Source organism: Euprymna scolopes, chromosome 33 (genome assembly GCF_053919585.1).
Source record: "Euprymna scolopes isolate OS-2025 chromosome 33, ASM5391958v1, whole genome shotgun sequence".
In the NCBI taxonomy this organism is placed as follows: domain Eukaryota; kingdom Metazoa; phylum Mollusca; class Cephalopoda; order Sepiida; family Sepiolidae; genus Euprymna; species Euprymna scolopes.
The window spans coordinates 71,604,983-71,620,573 of record NC_136514.1 but is presented as its reverse complement, the minus strand read 5'-3'; the positions used below and the strand labels follow the sequence as shown (position 1 = coordinate 71,620,573).

Here is a 15,591-nt window from a genome sequence, read left to right as displayed (position 1 = left end):
TATCAGTGCCTAAAACTAAACAGAGTTGTTTTCCCTAGAACTGTCCGTCTGTAGAACACAATAATGATGGGCTGCTTCCCAGTGGACTATAACAAACCCTACCCAATTTCCAATATTACTGATCATCACAGTCTACCTGAAACTCATTAACCATTATCTTTGAGTGACCCTTGATAAGCGGTGACCCCCTAATAAGAAAAATGTTTTGATATTTAATATTCTTTAATATTCATAGCTAACTTGATACAAAAAACGGCACCTTTGACTTTCAAAAGGAATACTTTTCTTCTGCAAATTTATTTTATATCAAATAGATCATGGAACAGAAAAAGTATTTTCTTGTATCTTCAGTGTGGCTAGACAAACATGTACTTCAAGCTGAGATTGAAACCTGGGGGTTTTATTAACAGTTGGCCATTTTATTCATTACATTGTTGGCATAAATTAAGTAAAATATTAATTTGGATTCTTTGGACTACTGTTCTAATCTTGATTGTTATTCACACAATATTTCAGTTGATATAACCTTTGACCTTCTTCTGGTGTATTTTTTGAACTTGGTCATCTTTCTGTCAAACTCAGGAAGCTGCACAGAATTTCAAACGGAACTTTTTATTTAATCCATGGGGATAGTATGCTCCCATTCTGTCAGCCATAACTAGGTAGAAATTTTAAATAATTCACTATTGTATTCTTCGTATTGCTTGCCCTGAAGATTGAACCTTCAACCTCCAGAAAAGTGTCACTTACAATTGAATTTTATCTTGACTGACAGAATGAGAGCATGCAAATTTTTGAGTTCAACAGAAAAATTCCTGAATTTTGAATTTAACAGGATACATGTGAAGAAGGTTGGAGGTTGCATCAGCCGAAACGTTGCGCAAATAAAACTCGAGATGAGATCAGTAGTCCAAATAATACAAATAATACAAATTATCAATCCTTATCTAAAAAAATTCAGAAAGATAAAATATTTATGCTTCTCAACACCAATAGTGCTCTTTTTTCTTACGAAGAGCTATGCATTATCACTAATATTTTCTTATGAAAAACTATGCATTATCGCTAATGGTAACCAACGATTTACTTTATCACTATTTTATTTTTGTTCCCACCATTTCACCAGATGCATATATATCAATACAGGGAGTACAATAAAGTTTAGTTAAAAAATAAATATTCAACGCAATATTACAAAAAAAAAGTAAAGGCATATTAGAGGATACAACAAAAGAGGAGACAGGCCTTAGTGAGGAATTACTAAGGTTCGAGACAAAAATGTTTCATGGTATAGCAGGCATAAATAAAATTTAAGATTTATTTTTTCTCACAAATTCATGTCCCTGCTGAGTGATTTGGCCACATGCTGACCAGCTTTTAAACCTCTTGGGAAATCATGCCCAATCAGAACCCGGCAAATATTGAAGAAAGATATCTCTTTTCTCTCTTTCTCTCCTGTCTCTGTCTGTTGGATGTACCAGTATTGTATGGTCGTGCGGTAAATAAACAGGGTCTATATATATATATATATATATATATATGTGAACGTGTCTGTGTGTGTGTGTGTGTGTGTATGTGTACATTTCCCTACGCAATAAGTCTGTCAATTTTTAGTCTACAGACTCGAAATTTGATACACAGGGTACTGAGATTTGGGAAAATCGATGTGATCGGTTTTGGGCCATAAATTTGGCGATTAAGCGGTCAAATTTCAACGATTTGACGTTTGAGAACTCTACCAAACTTCTCCGACAATTTGGGGTCTACACACTTGAAATTTTAGATATAGGTTCCTTGGACATGGATCTAACTTAATAACTTGATTTGAGCCCCAAACAATAAATTTTAAGGAGTCATAATAGGGGTCAAAGTTGTAAAAAATCGATCGCTTTTTTTTTTTTTTTTTTTATCAACATACACCTCCAAATATCCGGGCGACGCCGGGTACCCATGCTAGTATATATATAAAAGTGAACGAGTCTGTCAATGTGTGTGTGTGTGTTTACATTTCCCTACGCAATAACTCTGTAAATTTTCAGTCTACAGACTCGAAATTTTATATACAGAGTACTGAGATTTGGGAAAATCGATGTGATCGGTTTTCGGCCAGAAATTTTGCAATTAAGGGGTCAAAGTTGAGCGATTTGACCTTTGAGACCTCTACCAAACTCCTCCGACAATTTGGGTCTAAACACTTGAAATTTTAGATATAGATTCCTTGGACATGGATCTAACTTAATAACTTGATTTGAGCCCTAAACAATATTAAGGGGTCCTAATAGGGGTCAAATTTAAAAAAATTGACCTTTTTTTTTTTTTGCTCAGCATACACTTCAAAACACCCGGGCAACGCCGGGCACCCATGCTAGTACACACACACACACACACACACACACACACACACACACACACTTATATATATATATATATATATATATATATATATATATATATATATATATATATATATATATATATGCATGTATGTTTTAACATTATGTGATCGCTTAGTTCCTTGAATGTGTATATAATATCTATTGGTCGTCTCTAGTGTTCATGCACGTGAATTTTATAGCAGTGTGTATAACAACTATGGATAGTCTTTACCAAAGAGATGAATAAAATTGTGGAATGGGTTATCAGCAAAAGACACATACCTTCATAAAGTTTCTTTCGTACAGCCTGAAATTAAAGATGCTTTTCATTCAAAAAGGGAAATGCCAAGACGTGAATTATATCTGGATATAATCGTTTACTTCTATGCTGAGTCCCTTCTCGGAATTTGGGTACACTTCGTATAAGTTTACATTTTATTATTTCGCCCCTTTGACTTCCACCGGGGGTCAAATCCAAGCCTTGGAGCACAAGATCCCCGTCTGTTCGCTAATGCATTGCGTAACAGACTACGTGTATCTCTAAACTATCTTTTTTTTACTCTCTGATCACGTGACCAAAATAAATTTTTGTAGCACAAAAAGAACAATCACTCATTCTTTGTCACATAAATTTGTTTATGTTAGTTATGATAACATTAAGATAACATTTTTATGAACTATTTTAACATAAACCAACAACATAACACCAGCAACGGAACCAACAACATAACACAAGCATAGACAATCTTCGCTTTAAGATAACCACTGGCCAACATTTGACAGACCAAAGAACTTTCAACTTTTCCTTTTTCTCATTCAAACATTGTTCCACTTTCTACTTGAAATAATCTTGTTCATTAAAGGTTTTTTTTTTTTAATTCTGTGCTACGTTTTGGACAACTGATTAATTTATAGAGATGCTATCTTGTATTTCTAAAGTGTTACTGAATATATAATTACCCATGGGAAAGTCCACATGCAAAAATGGCATTAAAGGTATTTCATTACAACAATTAAGGTTTGGACTTTTGTTTCTTATCAGGTACTCTTTAACACCTTTTTCTCTTTTTTATTTATTTATTTTTTGTTGCTTAGGACGAAATCAAACGTGGTCTTGTGGGACATTATGAACTTGGGGAGAAATTGCCAGAGAAATGTAATGGAATTGACCACTTCTTCCAAGATTGGATCCCAGAGACGCTAAGTCAAATCTCAGGTGAAGGAATATTGTTGTTTTACTTAATGTAATATATGAAGTAAAGTCAGTCTCTTTCTCGAATTTTAGTAGTCAATAATTTTCTTCTTGTAAAATAAATATTTGGTTTGGATTCACCTCTTTTTTCTCAGAATATTTGTCAAATTTCTTAACAGAAAAAAAAATTTCGATTTTTGTTTCTTGGGATTGAATGAGAATCAACGAATATTTCACACTCCCATATTTTTATTGTCATCAAAATTTTCAAAAAAAATTGATCAAATTGATAGATTGCCTGCTCTAGTTGGGGAAATATTGCAGTGCACCAGGAGTAATCTTCACATGCCTTCCCACAGTGACTAGTTCACAATACATTGTAGAGAACCTGTTGTTAATTTTATCAAATTATTTTTTATATATAACTAGCCTGGGTTCACGGGTGTTTGGAGGTGTGTGTTGAGCAAAAAAAAAAAAAAAAAAAAAAAGAAGTGGTCGTAGGTAGGAAGGCTCAAACCCATACTGTGAAGGAAGAAAAGAAGAAAAAAATCGTGACGCGTTAGCTGTTGCGCCCATCGCCAAACCGGAAGTGACGTAGGTTTAACTTAAGGCTAGATAATCGAAAAAAGGCGATATTTTCGAAAATATCGGCGAAAAAAGCGACCACTCCCTGTAGAAAAGTGCCCAGTTGAGGGTGAAGGAATTAATGTTTTGGGCCAATTTTTCGATATTTGTCGTGCGAAAGTTCAAGGTTTAAAACGATATCGGTTTCGTTACGTTCCGATGCGTCTGTCAAAAGTTTTAGGCAGACAGACAGACAGAAAGACATACATAAATTTAAACAGATTTTTGCCCTTTATATTATAGAAGATGACTTGAATTAAAGTTTAAAATGCAAAAGTCTAGTATCATGCTTTAATTGTGCTGTTAGCAGAAATATTCATTTCAAACGCGCCCCTATCATATCAAAGAACCTACTGTTGATTTTGTATGCTTGACCTTTCTGCTTGTATGGTAATAATGACTTGAATTTAAGTTTAAAATAAAAAACTGAAGTATTATGGGTCAATTGTGCTTTAAATAGAAACATTCATTTCGAACGTGCCCCTGTCATAATAAACAAACTACTGTTGATTTTATATGTCGGACTTTTCTGCTTGTGTGGTAATAAAACTTCTCAAATGCACTTGTGATGTTAGGCTGTGTAAGGTGTTAACTTTGGTCAAAATCACTTGTTCATTCTTTCATGATTTTTTTTTCGATTATCATTCAAACATTCCGATACAAAACCTATCTAAGAACATTACAAATACATAAAGTACATTTGTGTGAAATTTCGAAAATATCAGCCAAGATGTTTCTGAATTTATAGGGAACGAACTCTCACACACACAAAGTTCCTTTTATTTAATAGTAAGTATAATACATCCGCATCAGATTTTTAAAAATGGACGCTTTTTCAATAATCACATAGATAGCAGCCGCAGCAACAGCAGTTGTGTTTGAAGAAAAAAGGAAGAAAATGTTGGTGTCTTTTCACTTTCTTTTGCTCCTTTCTTTCTTTCTTTCTTTGAAAGACAAAGAGATAGAAAGAGAGCAAGAGAGGACAGTCTGTTCTTTATATATTGAATTAATAACATCAACATATCAAATTTGACATATGGGTCGACCACTTAGCGCGCCGTTCATAGAGATTATGAGTTTATGATTTCGATTCTCACTGGGAGGTATAATTATTTTTACTTTGATGTTGTTCTAAAATGAACATAGACATTTCAAAGCAGATTTTAATATTTAATCCTGATCAATAACTCAGTTTTTTTAATCATAAATGAAGATAGTTGTGAGAGTTCTTATCCTCTCACTTCCATCTACCCCAATTTCCTCATAGACACTAAATGAGGTAAATTTTAGAGGATATAATTTTTCCATATTCACCGTGTTGCTGGCTATTATTTTCTCTCATTGACTTACATTTAATTCTAGTTTATTTCTTACTCAGCTCAGTGGGTCCATTAATGAGCATGCCTAATTAGAGGCAGTCTATGAGTTCGATCTAAACTCAAGGCGTAATTATTTTTACTCTGATTTCATATCAAAAGAAACATAGGCATTTCAAATTACAATATTAAGCAGATTGTTTGTTTTGTCTGTTTAACTTAACAGAATTTATGGAAATTATGACGCCAGGTGATGCAGGGTAACCCTGCTAATATCTTTAAGTATTAAATAACATTATTAGAACTTTTGCATCCATGCCATTAAAAGTATTGCGTTTTTTTTTTATTATTGCTTTCCACTAAGCTACAACTTTTGTACTTAAAGTAACTTGGGGGCAAAAACAGTTTTGTTATTTAAAAAACAAATAATACTTCAAGCTAGCTGCTGCTAGTGATAACTTTAATGCTAAAGTAAGAGTAGATCATCGTTCTGTACTTAATCCACTGCTTTTCATTTGTGCTTTAGAAGCATTGTTAATGAGTTATGCAGAATAATGCTGTTACGTTGATGATTTAGTACATCATCATGTGGATATGAATTTTAAAATATATGCATTTTTCAATAATGATTTACGTTGCAGCAGCAAATCTGTGGCTGATAAGAAAAGCTAATCTCATTTTTTTTTCTACATTTGATGCCTTTTTGTGTGTTAAGATATTGATTTTAATTTGTTTCAAGAAATAATTTATCCATCATGAAAGATTTTTAAAATGGATGCATTTTTCAATAATGACTTTGCATCACAAGCCTGTAGTTAAAAAAGATGGAAATGAAGTCTTCATATTCTTTGCACTTTTCCTTTTTTTATCATTGCCCAGAGGAATCAGTCAATCAGTTAATCTATTTTACATATTGGACTAATAGTTACCATATTGTATTTGCCTTATGGATCAATTGCTTCATCATCATCATCATCATGACGGGCTCCTTGCCCGGACCAATGTGACTCTTCTTCTCCAGAGTTTCCTGTCTTCCATCAGTTGCCTCAAATCTCCAGGTTCACAGTTGGCGTCGTGTGCTATTTGTTGGATGTACGTGGATCTAGGTCGTCCTCTGCTTGTGCGTCCGTGTCGTGGAGTCCATAGCAATACATCACTCACCAATTCATGCTTGCTCCTCAGACAATGACCGGCAAATCGTAGGCATCTTTCTCTGATGGTATTAGATATGGCAGGTAGATTGCCATAAAGTTGCTGCTTCATGGGATGATTTTGCCAAGATATATTTAATATGGGTGTATGTGCCTTCTAATTTTCTTTCCAATCTTTTGGTGAGTGTCCAGGTTGTAGCACCATAAACAAGGACAAACTCTACCACTGCCCTGAAGAACTGCCTTTTCAGTTTGTCAGACAGTCTCGAAGTCCATACTGAATGTACCCCCATCCATGCTTTTGAGATGCGAATTACGATATCTTTCGAATATCGATATTTTTCCAGTAATTTCTAAAAGTTACGACCTTGGATGAAAGGAAGCATTTGTGCTAATTTTGAAGTAAATTTTTCTCCTATCCAAAATTTATTACTTCTCAGAATTCAATAAATCTCATAAATAGAAATTAATATCGCCAGTAGTGTGAATTGAACTTTCAACCTCCATAAGACTGCCACTTAAAATTAACACCTTAACACCTTCATCCGTTGCACCAAGTGACATTGATCCTCACTATCGTGGTACTAACTAAGAATAAAATAAAGGTTACTTCAACTCCATCATGAGTTATTTATATGAATTTAGATTCAGGTTGACATGAGTCAATCAGTTATTGCATTGCAATAAGAGACAGGGGTTGTCTGTTCGATTCTCGCCCTAGGTATTCTTATTTTTACTCTGATTTCGTCAAGTGGCAATATTAAAAAGATTGTCTGGCTTTACTTTTTCTTCAACTTATCAAAATTATGACTCATGGAATGCCCCTACTTATCTATATGATGTTAATTTATTTGTGAGTTATTTCCCTTGATAATGAGTAAATGTACAACTGTTATTAGAAATTATTTTGTGAGTTATCTCCCTTGATTATGTGTACGTATAGTATTATCATTAGAAATTCTTTTGTGAGTTATTTCCCTTGATAATGTGTGATAATGTATTGTCATTAGAAATTCTTTGAATCCCAACAAATTTGTCAACAGTAAGTGCATAATAACAACAGCTCGAATTTTAGGTTTAATAATTCTTTTGAAGTTTTATTTACAAAAATATGTTTATAAAATATAATTAAATTGTTCTTTTGTCTCGTATTTTTTTCCAGGTGTTCATTGCAACATCAGCCGGTTTATCATCGAACAAGGGACAAAAGTTTTCATCACCCGCTGGAATGGAGTTACCAACGGATCTTTGGAAGTTACTGCCAACGTATGTTAATTTAAATCACTGACTAATCTAAAATATAAAATTAATTTTGTCAGAAAATAAAAGTTGAACCTAAACAGCATTTAAGCTGACAAATCAAACCTTGATTTTGACTAGCCCATTTTCATTCATTATTTTTGTATCATGTTTTGCGTGACTCACTTTTGTGGTTGTACTACAATCAAACAACACAAGATGAGTACTTGATATAACTCTGTGTGTGTGTGTGTGTGTGTGTGTGTGTGTGTGTGTGTGTGTGTGTGTGTGTGTGTGTGTGTGTGTGTGTGTGATAACGTCAATTAATATAGAAAAGGGATCCTGAAATGTTGTCCATGCTAGATGTCTGGTCGTGTCAGTCTCTAGCCATTTTCTTCTCAGCACAATTTATTCTCACCTGGCTTAACCCCAATCTCTCCTATCTCTCTCAGCCGCCAGTTATCTACTGTCCCCAACTCAAGACTGCCTGGAAACTGTCTCTAACTGTCGTAAGCTGTCGTAAAACTCACTTCCACTCTAAAGCTGCCTGTAACCTAACTCTAAATATATTGAGCTTTATCTACAGTCTTTTGCCCAGTAACCATCACACCTTGATTAACAATCCTATTTCATCTGGCATTTGTGTGCTTTGGTGAACTACTTCCCCCCATTGTCTTTCTACTAATCTCACTTCTTATACTTTTGTTCTGCTGGTAAACTTATTTCCTCTTTTTGTTATGGCATTTCCTCTTTCTAATACTTTGCGAGTGGGGATGCCCACAGTATCACAGTTGGCTATAAATCTTAACACAATAATTTTTCTACAATTTATTTAAAAAGCTGTCTGGTTCGACAGTTAGCTAACGTGGTGGCATTCTTAACTAAACACCTAAAAAGAAAAATAATCTCAGTAAAATCACTTATTTGTTAGTATTTTTTATTTACCTTTTCAGCGCATTTAAGCTAATTTAAACAAAAAGAAAAGCATGTTTACAGAACATAAAAATATTTACAAAGCAAATTTGAATATAATTGACCCCGGACAATGTCGGGTCGGTACAAATAGTGCAATATGAAATAAGGTACGTCTATAATAATATGGTGAGGAATGTTCTATATTATGTAGAAAGAAGAAATTCATGCTGAAAAGAACTGAGTGTATTTTATCTATTGACCAAGGTAGATGAGATGATCTTTTATGGAGAATCTCTTCCATAAACTCAAACTAGGGTAGGGACTTAAGAGAACATGTAATCTAACATAAAGTTACATACTTGGGCTTTTGGCTAGAATCAAAGTATAGTATCTGTTCTAATGTTATAATTCATCTTTTCTGTTCTTGATCTGTGAAAGAAAACTTCTTGACTGAAGCAATTTTTAATGTTGTCCCAATCCAGTGCCTTTTCCCGGGAGTTGGATCTTCCCTACCTTAAAAACAGATCTTGTTTCTAACTGCCCTTGTGGGGAGACAAGTCAGTATGATCTGTTGAGAATTTAAAAGTTGGGCCTAAATAGTATTTAAGCTGACATATCAATCTTTGATTCTGTTGTCATTGTTGCACCTTGTTATTGGTGCTACAATAACATACTTCACTACAGTTCATTTTTTATTATGTAATCCTACTAGGAAAACTGTTAATATGAAAACATTTTTATGTCGAGTAGGTACAGCTTGTATTATTACAAAGATGCTAAGACCAATTTTATAGGAATAAAATGTAACACACAGATTATGTAAAATCATTATTAATATCTATTACAACCACTAAAAAAATTTAGAACTCAACTTTACTATGTCTAGTGCTACAACTATGTGTTAGCAACACAACATAACTGTTTGCTATGAAATAACGGTTGCATGATGTTTGTTATAATTAGAAGATAAATAATTATCGGCTGTTGTGCCACACATCTAAATTGAACAAAGAAGTTAATTTATACTATTAACAAACGTAAAATTGTTTTATTTTTTTTTTTTTACAAATCTTCCAAATCAGGAAAATTTTATTTAATGGAATTTGTTAACAAATTATTTTATAGTAACTGCTTTTGGATTCTCGATTTTAATCAGAAGGAGTGATTAACATTGTTTCCTTGATTTATTTTCTTTTGGCAAAAAAATAATTCTACAGAGGTGATTTGGTTGTGTGTCCCCCATTTCGATAAGCTTTGTCATTGCCTCTTCAAACTATTCCTTTATGCAACTGCTACCAATCGATGTTAGTACCTCTGCTATTTGGAGGAAAAGATGAAGGGATCAGGTTTATCTAGATACTAGTACATTCACTATTTGTATATACAGCACATACATTAAATATTATTGATAAACAATTCGAAATATATCATTTTTTTTTTAATTCATTATTGAGATGAGTATTATTTATTAATTTATTTATTGCGGACTAGTAACCGCAACAAGATAGGAACTCCGAATCTCCTAACTGCATTTTCAGCAATCACTGCCATCCGTAGTTATTGTCGTCTCACCATGTTTTTGGCCAAGTAAACCTCTGGCCGGCTTTGGGTAAGATTGAAACCACTATCTTCAGGCAATTCTCACCTGGAACCGTAAAGATTCAACGTCTCTATCAATGGAAGATCAGATAATAAATAAACGTGGATTTATAAAACCAAAAAATCCAACTTTGATCGCCCTATGGGGCCCGTGGCGCAGTTGATAGAGACGTTGAGTCTCTACAGTTCCAGGTGAGAATTGTCTGAAGATAGCGGTTTCAATCCTACCCAAAGCCGGCCAGAGGCTTACTTGGCCAAAACGTGCTGAGACGACAACAACTATGGATGGCAGTAATTGCTGAAAATGCAGTTAGGAGATTTGGAGTTCCTGTCCACTCGCGGTTACCACCTGACAAAAGCCAGAGGAATAGTTGGCCAAAAAGTCGTGAAACACCAACTAATAGAGATGAGGATAATAGTTCGCAATAAATTAATATATCAATTTATTATGAATTGTTCCAAAATCAACTTATGTCGTCCCATAGACTAAAACAGCACATTTTTAAGCAAATACATTTCACAAAGTGGCAATTCGTTTGTATTGGTTTGAAGAATATTTAAATGAAGATTATTTTTATTGTAAGAAGACAAAGAATTTTAATTATTTTAAAAAGAATTAAATTGTTACAATTTTAAATAAATAAAAACATTTTGGTTTTATTTATTTAAAGAATTTTTAGCGTGCAATGACAATTATTTTTGCAAAAACAAAGAAAAGTATTTTTTGTTAATAATATTAATCCTAACAGTAATTTATTATAACTTAGTTTTGCAAAAGGAACGTTATTTTTAACAGTAAATTATACAAATTTATATAGAAAGTACTGTGGCATTTCTGAAGAGTCTTTCTAGTAATAATGAATACATAATAGATAAAACTTCGATTAAAAATACTTATATGGGGTTCACTGGAGGAAGCAGGAGTTTCTTGATTTTTTCAATTTTCATGGGTAACGCCGGTGCAGTAACTCCAGAAGGCAATGAAAAGCAATTAGCTTAAAATCAAACTAGAGTGAGCAATGTAGCGATGAATGTGAATGTTTTAAATAGTTAAGAATAGTCAATGAATTAGTAGAAGGCATCATTTTCTCACCCTGCAGATAGATATTAGTCAGTAACCTCTTGTTTGATTGGCCTTCCATAATAACCTTTAACCTCCCATACCAACATGTCCGTTAACTTGTCCTTAAATATCCTGAGAAACGTTAAATTTATTAAACTGATTTTCGGAATGCTATTGTTGACAAACAATTTAAAACAATTAAAAACAGTTAAAACAAATTTTATAGCTTGTTGTCTTAGAATGAATGCTTTATGCTAAAATTCTATTAAAAATGCAATCCCTAATGTGCTAATTAATTAAAAATTTGGTATTGTGGTAACTAATTCCTATTGTGGTAATCAATCTCTAACTATGCTGCGAATGGATACCATAATACTTAATTCACTGCACCTTATGATAACAAGGATTCATACAAAATTTCAGTCAGATCAACCCAATAGTTTTGGAGAAAAAGTGTACCAACCATCGTCTATTTCTTTGATAAAGTGCAAAAAAGAGTCTCTAACCTAAAAGGTCTAACAAATATCAGCTCCTGTCCCATCACAACAATGTTACATCCCTTTTTTTATAAGCGCTCCGATGAACTTACTACATTTTTATCTTCTCGGCATAAATAGCCCATGACGAACTAGCAACAATAATGAATGCCGAAAAACGTTCTACTTTAATAGTTTCTTATCTCAGACCGCATGCCTTTGGAAATCCCTCCCTGTTCCATGTTTCTCCAACTGTACCAACATGTCAAAAAATGTAAATGTAATGTGAACAAACATCTTGCTAAACAACTCTCCACTGAGGATGACCTCTATAAATCTGTCTTCTAATAAAAGTATCCTCTTATATGCTTCGTTTGGTGTCAAACGAAATTGAAAACAAATGAAAAGTTCTTCAAATGCATTTGCTTTTTATTATGTCTTCCAGATGATCCAGATTGATGGAGAGCTGACAGCAGCAGGTGCCGGTTATCGGGGAGGCAAACCATCCAATGATAATGGTGGAAACGGAAACCAAGGAGAATCGCATTCAGGTAAGTTATCGTTGAACCACTGCTTTTGTCTGTACACATATTTGAAAACAAGTCACGTGACTTGGTATTTTTACAATTTTGTTTCTTTTGGAGCAAAAATTTGATAGCTATTTTAAAGCTTGATAAAATATATGGCAAGTGGTGCTAGTTAAGTAATGCCAGTGACCCACTTACTATATCTGAAATATATATGTGCAATGATTTATATCTCTATGGTTTATATGGCAAATTACACTTTTGAACTAATTGTGTTTTCGAATTTACAGGTGTTTAAACTGAGTTAGGTGTGAAATGGAACCTGTTAAGTGTCTCACACTAATTCAGATTTTTTGTATTTGAAAGGATGCACACCACACTTTTGGTGAAATAAAAGAAACATACGGTAATGATGTCCTATCATATGACCTCATAAAACGCTGGCATTGTGAATTCAAATATGTGTAAACAGCTCCCAGGCCTAGTCTCCACCTTATTCTGCCATTAATAAGACATTTATCAAACTGATATTTTGGAAGATCGATGCATGACTATTTGCCAAATGGCCCAATAGGTCAAAATTAGTACAGGGTCTGTGAAAACTATAGTTCATGATCATTTGCATATGCATCTTTATGCATATGCAAATGATCATGAACTATAGTCGGTCAGATGGATTGCTAGATTGCTGACATTTTTCAGAAGCGAGAACGCATCGAGTGCTCAAAGATGAATTAGATATGTCAAGATGATGCATCAGTTTTTCAAAAGATTCATTACACAGGACGAAACTTGGGTCTATCACTATGATTCAGAGACCAAAGTCCAATCAATGCAGTGGAAGCACTTGGACTCCCACTAATAAAAACGATAAGGGTGTAGCCTTTCACTAGCAAGGGTACCACTATTACAGGAGTCTATTATGCTTCACGTTTAAGGAAATTAAGAGAAGCTATCAAAATCAAGAATCTAGGTAAGATCAGCAAAGGTATCCTCCTTTTAAAAAACAACGCTCTGGTCCACAACTTGTATGTCGCCAGATCAGAAGTATGGACATGTAGCAATGAAATCCTCCTACCCCCCCACCTGCTCTCCCGACCTTTCGCCTCTTCTCAGCAATGAAATTGGTTCTGGAAAGAAAGCGTTTCCCAGATAATGGAGCTTTGATTGCCAGTAACGTCGTGGTTGGAAGATCAACCAAGGATGTTCTACAAATACGATCTCCAGAGCTACATTAAACAATGAGAGAAATGTGTAATTCTAGGTGTTTTTCTTAAGCCAATAAAGACTAATAACTGTATTAAGTTTCATTGCTCTGCTGCTATAATAAGTGGGTCAGGGGCGTTACTTATTGAACGCCTCTTCATAAAACTAATCAATATTTTATAGTAGCTTTTCCAAGTTTAGCAACTACATGTTCGGGTAAATCTTTCTCAGGCATTAGCCCCTTACATCAAGTAGTTTCATACCTAGTCTGGAGCAATTTCCATTAAAATAAAGTCTTTCTGTTTTGAGAATCTGACGCTGCACAATCTTCCTTTTGTCATTAAAATCTTGATAAATGTTGTCTTACAATTTAATACTTTTCTTTCTTTTTCTGCAGATTCTGGCAACACTGACCATAATCGTAATCGCGGTGGTGGTGGTGGTGGTTTCGGGGAAACACAGTCTGCACGGGGCGGCCTTCCTGGAGGAGGAGGAGGTCATGGATCCATAGGGTTCGTTTCCTTTTTTTCTTTTATTTTTCAACTCTTCCCCCCCCCCACCTTTTGACCTCGGAGAAATCATTGTGTTGTTAGAAATATGATTTCCTGAGATTTGCAAAAATATACTTTTTTCTCACATAATATAGATAATGATGACAAGTTATTTTATTTATTAATGAGTCACCACTTACCAAGGCTAAAAGCCCTTCGAGGGTGGATTCCAGTTAAATGATGATAAATAATATGAGGGGATTTAAAATGATTAATGGAATAAAATTTGATGACTTATAAGGAATGAGTGGCACTCTCTATATACTCCTATACATCAGTGTAGTAGCTAACGAAAAGTAAAAACCATGTGCATTATACTTGTGGCCCGGAAGGTTCACTAATGAAAAAGGAGTATCATGTGTCTCATACTTGTACATTTGTATTCTACATTATATTTTACGTTGTATTTAATTGACTTTTATTGACTTGTTTTTAACACGTTGATTTTTGTACAAACCGCTAGTAATTTCATGAATAGTCAGAAAGTCCATCATTAAAATTCTTTCTTTTTGGATTCAGCCGATATTGAGAGTAGACCGGAATTTCGATCTTGCTGATCGTGTGAATTTTCAAAGCACACCCTTCTTTAAAAATACTCTGTGCGAAGCAACATAGGGGTTAACAAAGATATTAAATTCTTTCTTTGAACAATTTTATCCACGCTGTATAGGTATGGACGTTGGAAGGAAATGGACGGATTTTTAAGTCTTTAAACTGACGAAGGTTGTTTGTATCCCTTGAGAATTGTGAGAACTTTCCATTATTATTTTGTTTGTTCAAACATCTGAAAATATTCATATTTTCATTTTTTTTTTTTTCGTTTAAACGACAATTGTGTAAACTCTTTATAAAGTTGTTTGTTTTGTTTTATAGTGTTTTTTATAGTGTTTTTATAGTGTGTTTTATAGTGTTTTTATAGTGTGTTTTATAGTGTGTTTTATATTTTGTTTTATAGTGTGTTTTATAGTGTGTTTTATAGTGTGTTTTATATTTTGTTTTATAGTGTTTTATAGTGTGTTTTATAGTGTGTTTTATATTTTGTTTTATAGTGTGTTTTATAGTGTGTTTTATATTTTGTTTTATAGTGTGTTTTATAGTGTGTTTTATAGTGTGTTTTATATTTTGTTTTATAGTGTTTTTATAGTGTGTTTTATAGTGTGTTTTATATTTTGTTTTATAGTGTATTTTATAGTGTGTTTTATATTTTGTTTTATAGTGTTTTTTATAGTGTTTTTTATAGTGTGTTTTATATTTTGTTTTATGGTGTGTTTTATAGTGTTTTTTATAGTGTGTTTTATAGTGTTTTTATAGTTTTTTATAGTGTGTTTTATAGTTTTTTATAGTGTGTTTTATAGTG

The 15,591-nt window shown here is 33.5% G+C and overlaps 1 protein-coding gene across 1 annotated transcript in view; it reads left to right on the top strand.

Moving 5' to 3' along the window:
* The window catches only part of LOC145258293 (uncharacterized), a 220,479-nt gene that overhangs the window by 109,277 nt on the left and 95,611 nt on the right, over nucleotides 1-15,591 (top strand). Inside the window, exons 18-21 of the mRNA XM_080116327.1 lie at nucleotides 3,471-3,591; nucleotides 7,821-7,924; nucleotides 12,396-12,501; nucleotides 14,081-14,195. Coding sequence (XP_079972453.1) covers nucleotides 3,471-3,591; nucleotides 7,821-7,924; nucleotides 12,396-12,501; nucleotides 14,081-14,195 — 446 coding nt within the window. The remainder of the gene's footprint in view (nucleotides 1-3,470; nucleotides 3,592-7,820; nucleotides 7,925-12,395; nucleotides 12,502-14,080; nucleotides 14,196-15,591) is intronic.